The sequence below is a fragment of the Felis catus genome, chromosome D3 (genome assembly GCF_018350175.1).
Source record: "Felis catus isolate Fca126 chromosome D3, F.catus_Fca126_mat1.0, whole genome shotgun sequence".
In the NCBI taxonomy this organism is placed as follows: domain Eukaryota; kingdom Metazoa; phylum Chordata; class Mammalia; order Carnivora; family Felidae; genus Felis; species Felis catus.
This window is the reverse complement of record NC_058379.1, coordinates 68,898,810-68,913,366: the sequence shown is the minus strand read 5'-3', so window position 1 is coordinate 68,913,366 and position 14,557 is coordinate 68,898,810. Positions and strand designations below refer to the sequence as shown.

Sequence of the window (14,557 nt, the reverse complement as noted above, 5' to 3'; positions counted from 1 at the left end):
GTATTTATCACTTCCATATGTTTTATTCAAATGTTTTATCCATAGAAGACAGGTAGTATCATTTTTGCATTTTTAATACACTATTTAAATAATATTCTTTTGGTCACATTCTTCTCTAAGGGCCCAGCAAACAACATTGTTTTTGAGATGTATCCGTATTATTGCGTGTACCTTTAGAAAACTTTAAATTACTACATAGTTTTTCATTGTATGAATATCCCACAGTTTATTTACCCATTCCGTTCTTCCTCAGTGTTCTGGTTGTTCCCAGTTTTTCAGTGGTGAACCAGTTTGTAGTGAACATTCTTGTATAAAAAGAAAAGTCTAATCTTTTAAAAACAAGCACTGTGGCAGCCATATCCTGAGTGAATAGTACAGTTGAAAGCCAGCAATTACCCCTTTACGTGCAAACACCCTACGTCTTTACCGCGTACTCTGACCAGCATTAAGCCAGGGCTAGTACTTTGGTTGCAAAGCTTTCAGCAGACATTACTTTTCTCAGCAATCTGCAAGCCACGTCTCATATAAATTTAGGTCATTTTGCCTTAAAAATGTTAAATGCGAGCCAGAAATAGAATGTTTAAAAAAACAAAAAAAGAAGTTGAAAGCTCTGTGGCGGTTAAGACCTGAGGGGAAAGCCTGTTATATTGTAGAAGAATAACAACTTGAAGTAAGCGTGACTTCTCGGCTTCTCCTTCACGATAGAAAGCTGGGAGTGACCTCAACTCCTCTGTTCTCAAAGCAGCTTTCTTAAGAGCAGCCAGGAATGGTGGCCACAGCTCCTTGAGGTGGACCATTGCGACATTTTCTGCCCTTACTGCTCAGATTTCCCATCATGCCCAGCGGAAAGAGTTTGTGTTTGCATTGAAGCTCACTTCCTGGTTTTGTCTTCTTCTAGCAAGGAGAGCGGGTTGTTGGTATTCACTTTTAAAGTTAACAAACTAGCCTTTCTTCTCCAAAGGAAACCATTTCAGATCCTTTCTGCTTTGATTCCTACCGCTCGTTTAATGAGTTTCTTCAGGTTTGATGGAAGTTACCCTAGATTACCTCTGTTGTCCTCTGAAGGTGAGCTCAGGGCATGGACAGAACCCCCAGTTTGTTGAACCCATTAAGCAGCTCCCGAGTTCTGGTATTTTGTGAACTCAATAGAGTGTGCTGTCTTCTTCAGTGCCCCCCCCCCCCTTCTCCTCACACCGGGAAGCTCACTTCTTCCAGGAGCGTTTATTGCTTTCCCTTCTTGTGCGGGCATTCGGTTCAGGCCTCTGAGTCTTGCCATTCTCTATGCTAGAACTAACCATGCAAGTTCTTTCAGTCTCAGAAAACTCCTCTCAAATTCCATTTGTTCCTGAAATGTACTGCAAGCAAAAGAATCTTACCAATTTTTCTCTTTATGCATTTCCGTGGGGATATACTTTACACACTATCCCAACATATTTTTGCCTTTTATTTTCATTATTTACAAAATAACTTGTATATTTGAAAAATGTATACTGCTACACAGTTCACTGTTCTATTCTTTTCCATTATTCTTTTACTCGGTAGTTTCACTTCAAGGAATTTATCCAGTAGCTAGTCGCACCTCAGTATGCTAAAAATTATACAGAAGGGTGTTCAGCACAGTGCCGTTGATAGAAAAATAACGAAATGAAAGTGGAGACGTTGCAATGATTAATGATAGACTAGTTAAATTATTGATATACCCGGATGTTTAGATAACCAAGTTACAGCACTCGATGTTTATTGAATGGATCAAGAAATGCAAAAAAGTATGAGGTGCAAAACTGTACGCATTTGGCGGTGGAATAAGAGAGATAGATGTGTGTGTACAGTATTCATTCATATACATGTCTTGTCGCATATAACATTTCTGGAATCACAGATAACGCAGTGCTGCTCCGTACTGGCTACCAGCGCGTCGTGGCAAATGGGTGTGAACGGCAAGCGTGAGGTTCGCTTTCAACCTCAAAATGACAAACAGAACCAAACCTCAAATGGAGAAGACCCTTGGGCAGGTTTCTGGACCTCCCTCTTGCGTTTCTCTCCAGTCTAATGATCTGCCTGCAAATTCCACCTGCCACGCAGCCGCCAGTCCTTCCCTCTGTGATTTCAGCGCAGCACGACGCTGCTGCACGCTGCCGGGTGCCAGCTTTCTGTACCACAGTCCGGAAGGCTTGTCTAGGCGCACACGCTCTCGTAGGGACCACAGTCCTGCCCTGCGGGTGTCGTACGACATCTGGAAAATGTTGTCTCGTGTATCTCGTCCAGTTTTCCTAGGTGTTAATAGCAGGAAGGCTGTTCGGTACCAGTTAACCCATGATGGCCAGAAGTGGAAATCTTCTAATAAATGTATTTAAAGTCCTTATTTTTGAGAAGAATGTAAAGCTGTGATAAGCAATAGACTGTATTACATTAGAAAGATAATCTGACCCAACACACTTATATGAAAGATGAGAACATTGAGATACAAGTTCAAGTGACTAGTAATAGATTACGTTCCAAGTTACTCATAAAGTTCGTTCATATCCCAGACTGTCTGAATCTCTGTCCACTACTGTGGAAAGAAAACTATCCCGTGTTTGAAATACGGTCTTTAAGCTGTCAAACTTTTTTTATGCTTTAGACTCCTTATAATTTAAACATTCTCCTCACTTCATTTTTTGTCTTTTTGGTAGTATTACTAATCCTGCTATTAACACAGGCATGAGAAAAGTCATTACATGTATATTTTAGAATAATTGACGTCTTGTGGAACTCTATAATTCTGTATAAGACCTAGAAAAGGAGATACTCATTCTTTTTTTTTTTTTTTTTTTTCAGTTTGTTTTCCTTGCTGTCTAAAAAACACAACAAAGTTCTGGAACAAGCCACACAGTCCTTGAGAGGTTCACTGAGTTCCAATGATGTTCCTCTACCAGATTACGTAAGTAGTTACCTTACTTTGTCGGCAAGAGGTTTTCCTTTCATGCTTAGGTTTGTAAGAAACAGTAACTCCTCTCTTCTCAGTGTCTGTCTATGGCCATGATGCCTTTACTGTGCAGAGAAAGGAGTGATGTCGCAAATCAAGGAAGAACTTTAAATGACTATTATCAAGTGGTTAAAGAAGTCAAACCTAAGCCAGTGATTGTTAATAATTTGGACTCTTGCGGGGCGCTCGGGTGACTCAGTCGGTTAAGCATCCAACTCTGTCTCAGCTCAGGTGTTGGTCTCAGCATTGTGAGTTCAAGCCTCATGTGCTCTACACCGGGCATGAAGCCTACTTAGGAAAAAAAAATAGGACTTGTTACCTTAGGCAAGAAACCCACTCAAACTAATTACATAAAAGCACAAGGAACAGTTTTATAGAAACTATGCAAAGGTTTCTCACTGAACTCAAGGGGGACAGGTACACCTAGATATCAGAGAACCAGAACCTGAAATTGAAAAGCTTTTTGGATTCAAGAATATTTTGTCTTTCTGAGGCTTTAGTTTAGTTTAGTTTCCAGGCTCTGCTTCCTTTTGCTTCGGTATTATTCTTGTGCTGCTATCGGCCAGATTTCCTATTCGTTGACTAGGACCTAAAACAGCCACTCCAGCTTCCTCCCTCCCAAGCTGTAACATGTCCTGTGAGGGTCGTGTGTTCAGCCACCTGACTAGAGTCATGAAGTCCTCATTCTCACTTCCTGGGAGAGAGAATCCAGTTGGCTCTGTTCAGATCAGGATGCTACTCTGGTCCTGTAAGCCATGGTCAGGGGACAGCAGCACTAATGTACTCCCTTGATTTCACCCACTTCAAAGATAAAGAGCTTACTACCACCTAACTTCAGAGGATGATGACAGAATAGAATGGGAGCAGCTCGGGGATGAGCATTATAACAGGAAGGAGAGAACATTCAGAGTTCCTTTAGAGCAGTGTCACTAACTGCAACATTTCTTATATTTTGTTGGAACATGGCTTAGATGATGATGTTAAAAATCCTCGTGTCATAAACCTCAGAACTTGCCCATCAAGTCTAATAAGGACCTCCCTGCATCCCCCGACGACAACTCAGTGGGTTGATGTTCAGAAACTTCACGAGAGAATTTTGAAGCTCTGAGTTTGAAGTGGTGATGCATGCCAGACAGCCGGAGAGTTGTTTTGTTTCCTGTGGTTTGTTTCATTTCTAAATGGCTGTGCTGATAGGAGACTGTGGGAACAGCACCCGGTCTGGGTAGCAGTCGCTGACAAACAAGAGATAGCCGTGAGCGTTCACAACCCGACCCGTGCTGTTTGTCTTATTTTGTGTTTATTGTGTGCCTGTGTGTGATGCTGTGATCTGTCATTCCCATTAAGGTATTAAGTTTCTAATTCCGAAGTATTTCTCTCTTACAAAAAAAAAAATAATAATAATAATATATATATATATATATATATATATATATATATATATATAAAATCTTTTCCTAATTGAATATTCTCAACTTAAAAAAAAAAATAGCATAATAGCTCACTTCTATCCAAGCCATGACTTGTTATGGGAAAAATATTTCTTCCTAATCACTTCTTGGAAACCTCATTTGGGGCCTCAGAGTGGCAGTGGAGATCGTGTTTATTGAGAGCTTGAAGTCAATGCATCTGTAAATGTTTTGTGATTTCTTATACAACTGTCATTTGCTTATGTAGTACTCCTGTGTCATTTCTTTCATAACAATGTGTTGAATGACTTTAGTCTTGACATTGTGCCAGCAGCATGCTCCTGTAATCAGAGACCAGAAAAATGACAATGTCTTTGAGAAAATGGGTCGTATTTAATGGTATTCGCCAATCATGGTGATTATGCAGTGACGGGACAGGTTGAACTCCCAACGGACATACGACCTCTACTGTTGAACATGACAGCTTTTAGAGTTGCTGACTTCTTCTTGCATGAGACTTTCACTAAGTAACAGTGAATTTCCTAAAGTATCTGCTCCATAGAAATGCTGGGAAAATTCCATTTGGAATCAGTCATTGACAGTCCTCATTTTAGCAGCCATGCCACAACATACTCCAAGTGCATTTATGAACTTGAATTTTGCTGCCTTTCCTTAGAGTTAATTGAAGAGGGTGGGTGGCCCTGATTCAGTGGTAGTGACAGTAACGGAATCACTGCAAGGCAGTTGAGGAACACGATGGCAGTCGTAAAAGTTAAGTACATGTTCTTCTTCCGAGGTAACCGGCTGTTTTCACTCGTCATTCCCAGGGTTCAAAACACCATGAGCGAGGTGCATATTTGAAAGCACGTCCTCACTGTCACTCTCTTTTAAATTGGTCACTAACTGGGAAAATAAAATGTGTTTCCTTTTTCCCTCCCTAGAAATTTTAATTAAATGTCTCTGTCACCAGCCACATAAAGCTCTGTGTCCTAGACTGATGCTTTAGACCACGTATTTGAAAAAGATGGAAAAGGAAAAAGAAAGGGTCTACATGCAGCAGTGGAGATTGAATGAGTTTAAATAAGTGCTTAAAATCAGGAATGCGTTTTTCTTCTCACTGTAATACACAGAGTGCTTTGAGTCTACCTGGAGGTTTCTGAGTATATTAAGAAAATATTTATTCTCATTATAGTGTGTAATTCACAAGCCAGTTGAGTAACACCACAGAAAACAATAGCAAGCTACCAAAACATCAGTATTAATTCTTTAGTACAACCTTGTTTGTCGAAACATCTCAAGGGAAACCTGAAGCCTTCCACCAAGTTCCAGATAATGAGGGTACTGGTCCGGCTGCTTGACGGGAAATAAAATTTCAGTGAAAAAAAATTGCACTCAAGTCCTCTTTGGGGAGAGAGAACCCGTAGTGCAGAGAGTCATAGCTGGTTCTGCGGTCTTTGTACAGGGGCAACGTACGTGTTTCGCGAAGCACATGAAGTTCAGTTGACGACGTGGCTGCGCTTTGGTATCTTTATATCAGGATTTCCTAAAAGTCAATTCGATGACTAAAGGGACAGGAGAGAATTGTTAGAATCTTTCAAGATTTTTTAAAATTAAGAATAAGTCTCAGGGCACCCGGGTGGCTCAGTGGGTTAAGTGTCCGACTCTTGATTTCGGCTCAGGTCACGAGATTGAGCCCCGCGCCTGGCTCTGTGCTGACAGTGCAGAGCCTGCTTGGGATTCTCTCTCTCTCTCTCTCTCTCTTTCTGCCCCTCCACTGCTTGCTTGTGTGTGCTCTCCCTCCCCCCCCCCCCCACCCCCTCATAAATAAAGATTTCCAAAAAAAAAAGTAAATAAAATAAGAATAAGCCTCTAAAACAACTTTGGTCATATACAACAAACCTGAATCTAGAAAGTGAAACAAAAATAACAAATGAGTTTAGTTGCTTTTTAAACTATAACCGTGGTTTTTCAATTATGAATATTATTACAATGTCATGTAAGCTTTATTTCCCTAATTTCTAACAATCATCTTAGCAACTATTTGAGATGAGAAGACTAACTTTATTTTAGGTGGCACCATAAGGAACCAAATTATATTGTCCTTTGATCATCAACAAACTTGGGAAACTTTCTGTAGGACTGACTCTACCATCTAATTAAAAAAAAATTTTTTTTAATGTTTATTATTTTGAGAGACAGAGAGAGCATGAGCAGGGGAGGAGCAGAGAGACAGGGAGACACAGAATCGAAAGCAGGCTCCAGGCTCTGAGCTGTCAGCCCAGAGCCTGATGTGGGGCTGGAACTCACGAGCCGCGAGATCGTGACCTGAGCCAAAGTTGGACACTCAACCGACTGAGCCACCCAGGTGCCCCTCTACCATCTAATTTTAAATGGTGAATTCAAGGATGTGAGCCAAAAAGACCCAGCCAAAAAGATTAAGGAGACAGAATCAGAAAAAAAACAGCTGAGGTATAAACAGCAGCTAAGAGTTTATCATTGAATGCTAAGCAAGTATAATGCTACTAACTTACATCTGTGTGTCTGTGTGTACACGTACATGCACACACATCCCAGTGGTTTTCAAAGTCTCATTTTTATCCTCCTTCTCCTGTACCACCGTGTGGTAGAGTTGTCCAGAGGCTGCATGGTCAACGATCATTTCATTGCTCTGGCAGCTCACAGAATGCGTTGTGTTCTTGTGTTTTAAATTGTTCTTGGCTTTAATTTGTAATATAATAAATACCACTACATATAATCCGCATAAAAACAGTTTCTTAAGAGCATCAGAGATTTTTAAGAAGCTAAAAGGCTCTTGAGATGAGAGAACCAGTGGTATACGTGATCTGTTGCACACACACAAAGAAGGAGCAACTAAATATATGCTCTTTTCTATCCCGTAATTGTTTCATTTGTAATATCTTCTCTCCTAGTAGGATTGAGTGCACTTTGAAGGCATGAGTCTCTTGTGTCTTAGGCTGAAAAAAGGAGGCTAAATATTAACTAGTTAATTGACGGGGATGAAGCTCTGTCTCCGCATGCCTGCACGCTCTCGCCGGTGTCCAGAACTGAAAAGGAGTCTCAGGCCTAAATTATATCTGTATGACATTTAATTTGAATGGTTTGGTCGTTTTCTTAGTCAAAGAAGATTAGTTTCCAACACATGTCATGGATGTGTGTAATTTTTTAAGCTGAATTATATATTTTCTCATTAATTTGTACATGATCTTTATATCACAGTTGCTTCTTTCCTGGGGTGCCTGGCTGGCTTCCTCAGTGGAATATGTGACTCTTTTTTTTTTTTTAATTTTTTAATTCTTTTAATTTGCATCCACGTTAGTATATAGTGCAACAGTGATTTCAGGAGTAGATTCCTTAATGCCTCTTCCCCATTTAGCCCATCCCCCCTCCCACAACCCTTTCAGTAACCCTCTGTTCTCCATATTTAAGAGCCTCTTATGTTTTGCCCCCTCCCTGTTTTATATTATTTTTGCTTCCCTTCCCTTGTTTTCATCTGTTCTGTGTCTTAAAGTCCTCGTATGAGTGAAATCGTATGATATTTGTCTTTGAGTGACTAATTTGACTTAGCATAATACCCCCTAGTTCCATCCACGTAGTTGCAAATGGCTGGAGTATGTGACTCTTGATCTCGGGGTTATGAGTTCAAGCCCCATGTTGAGTATAGAGATTACTTATAAAAATTAAATCTTAAAAAAAAAAAAGAATTGTCTCTTTCCTATTCAAAGGGTAGTTGTAGCATTTTTTCCTTTCAGTTCAGTACACATAAAACAGGTTGTTCAACGTCAACTTGATCTAATAATTTGCTGTCTTAAATTGTAGCTTCCTAAAGAGCAAAAGCCACATATTTGAAATTTGTTCTGATCAAGTCTTGACTGCTTATCATTATCATTCTACATGGAACCCAAAAATATTGCTAACCCTGGAATATGTCATTTGACTTACCTTTTGAACCAATACTCTCCTGGCTCTTGTTTATTTTTGCTTTTAGACATTTCATTTCTTCAGAAAGAGGCTACGAGGTATTCTGAACTGATTCTATACGACAAGGAATTACTTTTGGGTGTTTATTCCAGTGATGGTGACATTAAGAAAGATCTTGATCAAACTTCTATCTGGGAATTACTTTAGCATGATGTGAGAGGTAAAAATGAAGTAAGCATAGCGCCTGTACACAGGGAATCTGAGAGGCTAATGAAAACAAGTACACAACTAAATTACAATTCCATGTGACATATTTTATAAGGTGGCTATAACCAAACCTGGGGGGTTTCAGAAGAGGAAGAGAACAATTTGGGGGAAGTAGGAAAGGAATCGGGCCGGTTTTCATGGAAAGGAGTTGCAATTTGAGCTGAGTAGTACTTTTAAGAAGAGAGATTAAGTCGGGAAAATAATCCAGGAGTTCTGCTTCTTGAACAAGGGCATAGAAGTGAAAACGGCACGTCGTCGCCAAAGGGTTTCTCGTGTGTGACAGGGTGTCTGGCGTGTAAGAGCGGCTCACACCATACCCAAAAATTAGCTCAAAATCTAGCAGAGACCTTAAATGTAAGAGCTAAGACTGTGATATCCTTAGAAGAAAATGCAGGACTAAATTTTAGGTGACGAAAGAAAAACAGATAAATTAGACTTCATCAAAATGTAAAGCTCTTGTGCTTCAAAGGATATCCCATCAAGAGAGTGAAAAGACAGCCCACCGAGTAGGGGAAAATACTTGCAAATCTTATATCTGATAAGGGACCAGGATTCGGAATATGTAAGGAACTCTTAACAGCTCAATCACAAAAAAGGCAAACAGTCCAAATTTTAAAAACGGGTGAATCTTTTGTAAGCTGGTTCTGTAACGTGTATATCTTATATCTTACGCATAGCTATCTGGCCTTGGACAGGTCATTTTGCTTCTCTAGGCCTCCGTTGCTTCATCTGAAAATCGGAGTAACAGTAGAATCCACTACGCAAGATTGTTGTCGGGATTAAATGAGAGTCCAGGTAGGATCCTTGGCACAGCCAAGTGTTTAGTAAGTGTTAGCTCTTACAGATGTGCTGTGCAGTTCATGTTTGGGAAAGATATTCTGGGGCAACAGGAGTTGGTTCGGAGGATGGAGATGGCTCCACACCCTCTAGTGACAGGGAAAATTCCTGCAGGCTACGTGTGACCTCATCAGATGGAGGGGGAGAGATAACGGGAGCCACCATGAACTGACCACAGTTGAGTGGTGCCATCAGGAAGCATCTTTAACCTGTCTTGAAATATCTAAGTAGTTATTTGGCACCAAAGGGTGAATCTCAGCCCCAAAGAGGGGCCTTCACTCAGCATGCTCCCTGGCGTTAGAAATATACCAGGGCTGAGTGTGTCCCAGAGCTCCTAAGATGAACCAAACCAGAGTGACCACCAAAAGCAAAAGGAGTGTCTTGTGTTGGCACTTTTCGAGTCCATCAGCCACTTTTCCTGAATGCCAGACACTCCACTAGGCCCCGGGTGAGGCAGTGAGGGGCTGGATGCTCACCGATCCCATCTCCTCTCCCTGGATATACAACTAAGCACTTTTTTCCATCGCGCTCGCATCTTGCACGCGAAGGGGGGCGTGTCCACCTCCCCCTACCTCTCTCATCATGTGCTAGCTTGGATGCAGGAAATCTGTTAAGAGATTCCAGGGTCCATAGTATGGCAAGTGCATGGACCCCCGAATCATCTTACTGAAAGCCAGTTGGGTACCCTGTTGGACTGTGATGCAAGAGAGCAATAATGCTTTTACTACATTACAAAAGAAAATGGGCACAAAGGATCTGATAGTCATGTCTCCAAAGCAGATATACAGGTGACCGGTAAGCGCTTTGAAAGATGCTCAACATCATTGTCAGACAGTGCAAATTTTGGGACACCTGGGTGGCTCAGTCAGTTAGGCATCTGACTTCAGCTCAGGTCATGATCTCACGGTGCGTGAGTTCAAGCCCCACATCGGGCCTGGAGCCTGTCTCAGATTCTGTGTCTCCTTCTCTCTGCCCCTCCCCCACTTGTGCTCGCTCTCTCTCACGCTCTCTCTCTCTCTCAGAAATAAATTTAGGGGTGCCTGGGTGGCTCAGTCGGTTCAGCGTCCGGCTTCGGCTTAGGTCATGACCTCACAGTTTGTGAGTTTGAGCCCCGTGTCGGGCTCTGTGCCGACAGCTTAGAGCCTGGAGCCTGCTTCAGATTCTGTGTCTCCCTCTCTCTCTGCTCCTCCCCTGCTCGTGCTCTGTCTGTCTCTCTCTCTCAAAAATAAACACTAAAAAAAATTTTTTTTTAATTTAAAAAAAGAAAGTGCAAATTTCAACCACAGTGAAGACAGAAATTCACAAGTGTTGGTGAGGGCGTGGAGAAATTAGTAGCCTCATTCAACTCATGGTGCGAATGTAAAATTGTGCAGCCGGTTCGGAAAACAATCTGCAGTGCCTCAAAGAGCTGAGCATGGAATAATCATATGACCCAGCATATGATGATGCTCTCAAAGAACTGAAAACAGAAGTCCAGGCGAAACGTGAGTGGTCATAGCACCTTTATTCCTAATAGGCAAAAAATAGTAGCAATCCAAACACCTATCAACTAGCCAAAAAGGGTGGTATGTCCATACAATGGACTATTATTGGATAGTTAAAAAAGAATGAAATACCGATAGGAGCTTCAACATGGATGAACCCTGGAAACGTTGTGCTGAGTTAAAGAAGTCAGTGACAAAAGGCCACATGTCATTCACATGAGATGGCCACAACAGGTCCACATCTTACAGAGTTCGACAGTGGATGCATCGGACTGGGGATGTGAAGCAGAATGAGGAGTGACTGCTGAGGAGTACAGATTTCTGTTGCAAATGATGAAAGTGTTTTAAAATGGGATGGTGGTGATGATGCCCAACTCTGTGAATATACTAAAAGCCACTGAATTGGACACTTCAAATCAGTGAGGTATATGGTGTATGAATTTTATCTTGATGAAGCCACTTTTAAAAAGTAGTGCTTGGAGCACTAGGAAAAAAAAGAACTATGTGTTGAATGGGCTAGATAGATACCAGCTTGACTGGCATTGTCGCATAAGGATGAATGTCGGAGAATAAAGCTCATACTTTGGAAAATTTCATATATTCAGGGAGGGAAGCTGTGTCTTGAGCAGTGATTTCACTTGAGAAACTCTTAAAGTCAGTCAGATCTGCAGCTGCACAAAGGTGTGTTCGTTTTTCAGCCTGACTTACGAACAAAAAAGTGCAAACAAGCAAAATATCCGTTAACAGGGAACGGATTAGAAAAAGCATAAATTCATCCAGTGCGATATTCTGCAGCCATTTTTATAAAAACCAAATCCAGGCCATATGGGTTTGTGTGAAATGTAACACTTAAGTAACCAAACAACAACAAAAAGAAAAGAAAAAAAAAAACCAGAAAACAGAGAATTTTATAGTATGTAGGTTATACGTACATTTAAAAATACGCCTTTAGTTTTTCTGGAAGATGCATAAGAAACTAAATAAATAGGGGCGCCTGGGTGGCGCAGTTGGTTAAGCGTCCGACTTCAGCCAGGTCACGATCTCGCGGTCCGTGGGTTCGAGCCCCGCGTCAGGCTCTGGGCTGACAGCTCGGAGCCTGGAGCCTGTTTCAGATTCTGTGTCTCCCTCTCTCTCTGACCTTCCCCCATTCATGCTCTGTTTCTCTCTGTCTCAAAAATAAATAAACGTTAAAAAAAAAATTAAAAAAAAAAAAGAAACTAAATAAATAGTAGTCACTAATAAATAAATAGTAGTGGGGTGTCAAACTGAAGGCCAGCAAGGGCAGAGAACTTTTACTTTTTACCATGTACTTTTCTTTACAGGCTCAGTTACTGAAATTTTTGCCAAGGACACCCGGGACTTACTTTTCCCTTCCTTCCCTCCTTCCTCCTTTCCTTTCTTCCTTCCTTTACCATTTTAAGATAACTTTTGACTTACAGAAGAGTTTTAAGGAACTTCCATATACCCTTCACCCAGCTTTCCCTTTTGTTAATATCTTACATGACCACAGACCATTTATCAAAACTAAGAAATTAACCTTGGTCCATACTGACTCAAATCCAGATCTCATGCATGCTTTACCAGTTCTATCACTGATGCCCTTACCCTTTTCTAGGATTCAAGCCAGAATCCCACATTGCGTTTTGCGTCACGTCTCCTTAGTCTTTCCTTGTCCTTCTTGACCTTAACATTTTTGAAAAGTACTGGTCAGTTAGTCGGTAGGATGTCCCTCAGTTTGGGTGTGTCTGGCATTTTATCACGACTAAATTGACGTTATGCATCACTGAGAAGGGTACTGCAGAGGTGACATGCCCTTCTCAGTGTCTCAGGTCAGGGAACACATGACGTTAGTGTGTATTGCTGGTGACGTTTACCTGCATTTTCCTTGATCGGTTCACTGTAGTGATATCCGCTAGGATTCTTGACTGTGCACTTGCTGATTTTTCCCTTTGTAATTACTCTGTATTTGGGGGAGATTCTTTGCGACTGTGCCAGTATCCTGTTTCTGCTTAAATGTTATCCCACAAATTTTAGCATCCAGTGATCTCATCTGCATCATATATTACTGATTTATTAGTGATTTTCTATTTGTCTCATTCCTTTTACATCTATTGAACAGTTCTGCAAGGAAGATTTGTCACCTGTCCTCAATGTATTCATTTATGCAGTTATGTATGTATATCAGTGTGGACTCATAGATCCTAATTTTATTATTTCTTTGTCTTCTAATCCAGGGCTATTGCTATTTTGTTGTTCAGGTTATTCCAACTTTGGCCATTAGGAGCCCTTTGAATATGCTCAGACCTTTTTTTTTTTTTTTTTTTTTTTTTTTTTGAGATATTCAAGATGTTCTAGCTCATCAGGTGTTTCCCCTGCTCCAGCTCTAGAATCCACCAGATTCTATAAAGAATCAAGATCTTTATAGCTGCTTTCATAATGAAGAAACTGCTCTTAAAAAAACCAGAAAAGGAAATATTCTAAATAATGTTGGTAAACATCTCTAAAGAAACAACTGCTTTGATCTCAAATAGATCTCAAGCCCCACATTGATTAGGTCCCAGGAAGTTTCTTCTTTAGTACAATTGATTTTCAAATTCAAATAAATAAACCCTCTAGCAAGTAAGCAGACCTCCCCCTTCCAACTACCACTTTAATTACAAACCAGGCCTGACTTTAACATAATCAAACTGATGTTCTTGGTTGTATTGTAACTTGGCTTTGGACACACTTCTGAACTAGACGTTTCAGAAATGCGCTGAGAATTCTAAGGGCAGTATTTAGTTGGAAGACTCTCCTCTTATTAAAAAAACAAACAAACAAAATTCTTCATTCTTAAAAAGCACACCTCCACTGAGGGAAAGAATATTGCCCTTTCCTTATTCCTGGAAAGGATGTTTGTCCTGTCTGTTCTTAAGGAGTATGGTAGAGTATTCTTTTTAAGGACTTTTAAAGAACAATTATCATTAAAAATACTTAAATAACTCTTATGTTCTTTCCTCTGGCTTGTAAAAGGAAAATAGGATGCATTTGCATTGAAGTCTGGCAATGATTAATTAACTTTCGAAGCAAAGTTTAAAGAGTACAGAAAATAACCCATGCGTATTAAATTCAGTAGCAGTATGTGAATATATTTATAAAAACTAGTGATAATGGGGTTTTTTTTCCCTTTCCCGTTGTGCTGAAAAAATTCTTACCTGCTGCTGTGCAGAGCTAATATGAAAATACCTTTTCCTGTCAGTCTCCAAGTTTTATTTATTTAAGAAATCTTAATTTAAATTTTCTGTTTCCTCAAATTTTGAGTGTTTTTCTCCATTTCTCCCTTTCTGACTGAGTTTGTAGTTCCTAATAGGAAGAAAAGAAGTCTTCTATTTGGAATTTTCTTTGATATATCCTTGATTTACATGGCAAATAGAAAGCAGCTGTCTATTTAAGCATCTAATTCTTGAAACCATAGTCCCCTCAAGCGTCATCTGGAAATAATGTAGCTTGTAAAACAAAGCTAAGAAGAAAAGGCAATGTTTGTTTTATGTGGGATGAATGATTTCTGTTAGGGTCCTTTAATTCGGCTATTATGAGGGTTATTAAAAAGCAGTATTACAAAAGAGGTTTAAATGAAAAGAATTTTTTTGAGCTGGTATCTTATTATTACAGTTGATTAT

The 14,557-nt window shown here is 40.3% G+C and overlaps 1 protein-coding gene across 10 annotated transcripts in view; it reads left to right on the top strand.

Moving 5' to 3' along the window:
* DYM (dymeclin) overlaps window positions 1-14,557 on the top strand; it is a 352,035-nt gene that overhangs the window by 241,193 nt on the left and 96,285 nt on the right. For all 10 annotated transcript variants that reach the window (XM_045042248.1, XM_045042249.1, XM_045042250.1 and 7 more), the window contains one exon: window positions 2,818-2,920. In XM_045042248.1, coding sequence (XP_044898183.1) covers window positions 2,818-2,920 — 103 coding nt within the window. The remainder of the gene's footprint in view (window positions 1-2,817; window positions 2,921-14,557) is intronic.